At 45.8% G+C, this 6,225-nt stretch overlaps 1 protein-coding gene across 1 annotated transcript in view; it reads right to left on the bottom strand.

The window, feature by feature from the left end:
- fars2 (phenylalanyl-tRNA synthetase 2, mitochondrial) overlaps positions 1–6,225 on the bottom strand; it is a 127,708-nt gene that overhangs the window by 103,847 nt on the left and 17,636 nt on the right. Inside the window, exons 2-3 of the mRNA XM_008289193.1 lie at positions 3,470–3,792; positions 424–510 (exon numbers count right to left, since the gene is read on the bottom strand). Of these exons, the coding sequence (XP_008287415.1) occupies positions 424–510; positions 3,470–3,774 (392 nt within the window). The 5' untranslated portion in view covers positions 3,775–3,792. The remainder of the gene's footprint in view (positions 1–423; positions 511–3,469; positions 3,793–6,225) is intronic.

Here is a 6,225-nt window from a genome sequence, read left to right as displayed (position 1 = left end):
AGTCTCCTTCATGGTGCCCCTCTGTGTTGCTACGGCATCAAACAGCAAGAGGCGCCACCTGGTGGTGCAACCAGGTACTACAGCTACAACACACTTTATTCAGGAAAACGGTGTCAGACATGAGAAGATACGAACATTAGTTGAGAACTGAAGAGCTGCAGAGTCTATATTTTATACACAATATGAAGTTGAGGCGACACTAATGCGCCAAAACAACGTTTGCAACCCAGAAGGTTGACATAAATGAGCAAGCTCCATTATTTGTTGTGATTTAATGAGGTACGTTAAGGATGTTTTCAGCTGGAAAAAGCTCTTTGACGGACACGCAGCCTGAGGATCGGCTGCACCGAGGATCTATATTTCCTCCGCTGGCCTGTAAACTCTGACAGATCGTCTTTACTCGAGCTCGTTTGTCAGCCGAACCTGTCGAAGTTCTGCTCCACGGTGACCACAGGACTCAGGTTGTCGTGGACGGAGAACAGCGGGTTTCCCCAGCGGCCGATGTACGAGCTGTGGAGGAGAGAGAACAGTCATTAGCGCTGACGAAGGAGCCGAGATGGAGTCGGACTGAAGGACACGTTACTGCTGCTGCTCACAGAAAACCACGAGTAGAGAAACACCAGAAAAACCAGCTGCAGAAGCTTCTGACACGGCCATCCTTCATAAAACACAGTTTACTGTCGTACTTGTGTCCTCTTGTCAGCAAACTGAATGAAAAATGACAAATATTTGCACATTTCAGCATCTGAAAGTGACACTTAACCTCCTGAAAATGAGAACTTATGAGAATTATTCAAAAATGAGCCAACATGAGATGAGAGCCAAGAAATGCTCGAAACCGCCCCAAAAACAGTCAAAGTTCGTCAAAAAACGGAATTAAAACTTGACTAAATAAAACACTTGTCAAAAGAGGATCAAATTTTGGTGAAAGTGGCTCCAAACACGACCAAAACGGCACAAAAATGACTAAAACTTGTTGAAAGTAATTCAGAAATTGATCATAAATCCCTGAATCTTGTCCTGAGTGACTCCAAACTTGTCCACAATGACTTCAACTTTTTCAAAATGGCTAAAATTAGACCAAAATGACTCAAATGTGACTCAGAGTTTGTCCAGAATAACAAACGTGGGTCCAAACTCCTCATATTTGACAAACATTACACAGACTTAGACGGACAAATCGACTTGGATGTTGTCCAGAATGACTGGAAACTTGAGAAAAGTTTTATTAATGCACTGAAAACGACTTAAAAGTGAACAAAAAGGCTCGAAACTGGTCCAAAATAACTTAAAGTTGACAAACTCTTGACCAAAACGACTCAACGTTCAGCGAAAGAAATTTCAAAAACGGTGAAATTTTTTCACCCAAAATGACTCGAAAGTTTTCAAAAATCGTCCAAAATGACTCAGAAACCTGTAACTTGTCAAAAAAAATGACAAAAAATACAAAATATTGTCTAAAATCTTCTGATGAATTTGTGGAAAATAACAGAAATTTGTCCAAAATGACTTGAAATTGGATAAAATGGTTAAAAAGATGTTTTTAAATCACAAACATTCATCCTGAATGACCTGGAACGACTCAACTATGGTTCAAAGTGACGCAAAACTTTTCCAAAATGATTGAAAACGTGTTTTAAATGATTCCAACATGTGGCCACACGGAGCGAAAACATGAAGCTTCCTGAACCAAACAACCAACAGCTTCATAAACGCGTCGTTAGTGGCCGCCTGGCTGTAAATACACCCAGTAATTAGAACAAGTGGGTGACATGGAGGGAAACGGGGAGACGAAACGCTCCAGCTTCTTAAATCCCGCTGCAGCTTTCAGAGCTTCTCTGAACTCTGAAGTTCGCGACCTGCGAAGCCCTGAACCCTCCGATGACTTATTCATGCTGCTGCTGCTGCGTCGGTTTGTGATGATGGTGGAGTGCAGCGCGGTTTTACACCCGACGGTCCCTGAAGGCACCGCGAGGCGGCACAGAGCAGTCAGCAGTTTGTGCTCCGAAAATAAAGAAACCAACTCTGACGGAGACTCGAAGGAGCTCCGGTTTTATTTAGACGCAGGAGGAGAAGCAGCGAACAAAAACCAGAAACGACTGAAGCCTCTGAGGCTGCTGTCGATGGTTTGTCAGCGCAACACGACGTCCTGCAGCTCCACGGCAACACGACCACAACGGTCGCATGGCAAGACCCACACATGACACGACAAGATGCTGAAATGGCAAAAAAATAAGACACAAAAGATGCAAGAATGATACAAAAACAACAGAAAAAGACGCAAAACTGAAACAAAAGATGTAAGAAAAACACAGAATGGGGAAAAAATGAAACTAAAATATATAAAAATAATCTGAAATTGATGCAAAGAGGCGAAGAGGACACAAAAACAGTAAACTAACAAAAAAATATGTAAAAGTGACACAAAAAGAGGCAAAAATGAAACTAAAATATAAAAAAAATTAAAAATAAGAATGAAAAATGATACGAAATTGATGAGAAGAGGCAGAAATGACACAAAAATGACACAAAACTGACAAAATATGTAAAAAGATGTAAAAAAAAAAAAACTACACAAAAGGCAGAAAACTAAATATGTAAAAGTGACGCAAAGCAGCCAAAATGACACAAAACTGACAGAAAAGATGCAAAAATGAACCAAAAATGTTTAAAAATGACACGAAATTGACACAAAGAGGTAAAAAGGACAGAAAGACACAAAAAAACAACACAAAACGACACAAAAACACACTGACAGACCAAGAGGCTACTGATGATGCGGGAGCTTTTCCGTCGACCTTCACGTCTGTGAACCCGGAGCTGCAGGTTTCGTCGCGTTTTTCTTCGCTGTGGCTCATTTTTCAGCACAAAGTCCTGCAGCGCTGCACAAAACGAATCACTCCGTCTCCACAACAAACGGCGCTGTGCGATAGCTCGCTAGCATCTGTAGCCGCAGGCTTCAGGCGGAAAACAACAACAACAATTATGACGGTGACACAAACTGGACGTTTTTATCACAGCTGTTTGTTTTTTCCTTCTTGTGGTTGTTGCTACAGCAGATGTGATGTTTTTCACGTCCGTAGCCTCGGGCCTGAGGTGAGAAACAAGAACGTTAATGAGATGCTCTGTTCATGAAGTCTCTGTTAGAGGAGAGAACACGACTGACTCCACTCGGACCAGGAGTGTCCCGCTGAATGAAGCTCAGCTACCAGGAGCAGCATCTTCACGCAGCGCAACACGATACAGCTAGCAGCACCAGGTTCAACTCTGCAGAACAACATGTTTGGGTCACATTGTTTGGTCGGACGACACCAACACGGGTTCCAGCGTGTTGGACCAGGACCACCACCAAGGGCCTGACGGTGAAGCACGGAGGTGGAAGTATGATGAGGTGAGTGAAGGAGGTGTTGTGGAGCTGATGGACATGGATGTGTAAACACTGTCTGAGGAGACTCCCAGAGCTGCCTACCTGTAGAAGTGAGCCTTGATCCGCTCCTTGATCAGCCACAGGGGGTGATGCGGCTGGTTGTGCAGGTTGCGCCCCACTTTGGCCAAGATCTTCGGAGTGACGTTGGTGAAGTCGTCGCGGGGGTAGGAGTGGCCCAGCACCTCCACCGAGTCCCGGCCGATCGCAGGCTGAGGGGTGTGGCCATCTGTGCTGAGGCGCCGGCACGATGCTGCGCAGCCATTGGCCCAGAACTCCGACAGGAGGCGACGGAGCAGGGGGCGGGGCCGGGGCTGGAGGCGGGGGCGGAGCGACGGGCCCAATATCATGACGACTGGTCCATGGAGCTGGACNAACCCAGACCTCCACTCAGCTTCACTCGTCTCACGTTTCACAAAAAAGAATCCGATTCGTCGTGTTCGGAGTCAAACTGATCGTTTTAGAGACACAATGATTCAATAATCGGCACGTTGATGCATAAATTAACATAAAAAAGTCCTGAGAACTGATCGTTTCAGGACCAACCTGATGCTAAACATCTTTTTGTTTTTTTTCCCTGCAGGCAGTGAAGGCAGCAGGTTGCGGAGATGCCGAGAGAAAAGACATAAAACTCTGTGAATTCTTGCCACGCGGCCGTCGGTCGCAGCCGAGTCACCGACGGTTTCACAGATCCACCGAGAAACACAGAATTTTTTGTTTTTTGTTGAATCTAGTTAAAGCGGACGGTTTGTGTTTGGGGAACGTTTGAACGAGACGATAAACAGAGTTGGAAGAAATTTGAGATTTGGTGGAAGAAGAGGAGGAAGAGGAAGAAGAGGAGGAGGAGGAAGAGGAGGAGGAGGAGGAAGAGGAAGAGGAAGAGGAGGAGGAGGAGGAGGAGAGAGGAGCAGTGACATGATGAAGCTGCTGCAGCAGGAAGTGCTGACTCTGCAGCAGCTCAAACATCCAATTTGTTTCCTCTCTGAGTCTCTCTATCTCTGTGAGGACCGGACAGGACAACAAGCTGCTCACACACACGACAGACACACAACAGACACACAACACCACTACACAACACCACTACACAACACTACTACACAACACCACTACACAACACCACTACACAACCAGAGATGTGTTGTGTTTGCTTTTCAGTGATGAAGCAGCACTGAGGAAGTCAACATGGAGGTCGTGGGGTTGATGGACGGATCCATCAGCTGTCACAGCGCAAACATANTTTGGACTGTTTTACCAGACTGTGGTTCTGCATGTTTTGTTGCTGGTTGAATACTTCCTGGTGCTTTAGTCTTTGTAGAGAACTCGCCCTCTTTTATCTCCGGGTTTGGTCTCCACCAGCTCCGGGGTTAAATAAGCGCCTCTTCGGCTGATTAAAGCGCCGCCGTGTTCACCGGCTCGTCTCTAACTGCCTGCCGCCCGCCTCGCCGATCGATCAGGGAGGCTCCGGCCGTCAGATTTATCATTTGCAGTCGACGGCGTGGAGGCAAATGAGCGGAGGCGTACAAATAAACGCGGCGGAGGTCGGCCGAGGCGAGGCTTCGTTTGTAATCGCTCTAATGGACAAACAGCAGAGGTTAAAGCCGGCCGCCGTCCTTCTTCTCATTCATTCCATCATTTATCCTCCGACGGCAGCCGCCACCAATCGCCCTTTCATCCTCCGTCCTCCTCAAATATTTGTTCACACACACACACACACACACACACACACACACACACACACACACACTCGGGGAGCTTCCCTGAACAAGACAAAGGGTGTTGCATTGCAGTGGCATTGCAGCAAAATGGATTATTGTTCCCTAAATCCATGAAGCTTTTGCCTTCTGCTCTGCTGCCGGTGTCATATTGTACCGGACCGGACCGGACCAGCCGGCACCGAGGCCACACTCACACTTACACAAACAGACGCACAGACCCGGCTCTGGCTGAAGGTAAATCTCAAGGTCACGGCGGCCTCAGCGCTCAAAGTGCAGCAGATTATTGCCCGCGGGCTGCGACGTTCATCAGAGATCCAATAAGAAGCCGTGAAACCGGCAAACTCGTCCCTCCGAGGGCCGACAATATGTCGGGTAAAGGTCACGGCAGCTTTGTTTGGACCACGAGGCGCCGAAAGGAAAAGTCTGTGCGAAGACAATTTGGACTTATGATGTCAGGATTGTGGGATGAGAAGTCTAAAAACCGGTTAAAAGTCATAGTGTTGAGAGAGAAAGTCAGAAATGCAAAGAAATCGCAGCGTGAAAAGTTAAATTACACGACGAAGGTTGAAATTTTAGACACGAGCCTCAATGTTGTGATTTTATTTAGAGACAAAGTCGAAAGGGGGAATACAAAACTGAGCTATCGACAGGAAACGTGAAAAATTCTGCAGTTGAGTCACATTTTTATGGATAAAAATAAAAATGTAAAGATGGAAAACTATTATTTTAAAATACAAAATCACAAACAGGACAAAAGGCAACGAAAGACATGAAAAGTCTAAGATACAGTCGTCATTTTACACATCAGGTCAAAGTTCTGAGATAGAAAACCAAGATTCTCAGATAAAAAGCCTAAATTAAAAAAAATCGCAATGAAATAAAGTCACAGTTCACATAAACAAGATGGTTCTGGAGACCAGTCTAGAACCTTCATTCCAGCCTGATGGAACCATTTCTTCACCACTTTGATGTGTGTTTGGGCTCATTGTCTGGTTGGAACATCCAACTGTGTCCAAGATCAACCTTCTGCTGATGGTTTCAGGTTCTCCTGGAGAACGTGGAGGTGATCCTCCTTCTTCATTGGTC

Source organism: Stegastes partitus, unplaced genomic scaffold, assembly GCF_000690725.1.
Source record: "Stegastes partitus isolate 25-593 unplaced genomic scaffold, Stegastes_partitus-1.0.2 Scaffold598, whole genome shotgun sequence".
Classification (NCBI taxonomy): domain Eukaryota; kingdom Metazoa; phylum Chordata; class Actinopteri; family Pomacentridae; genus Stegastes; species Stegastes partitus.
The sequence above is the reverse complement of the archived record's forward strand: the minus strand, read 5'-3'. Positions and strand labels throughout refer to the sequence as shown.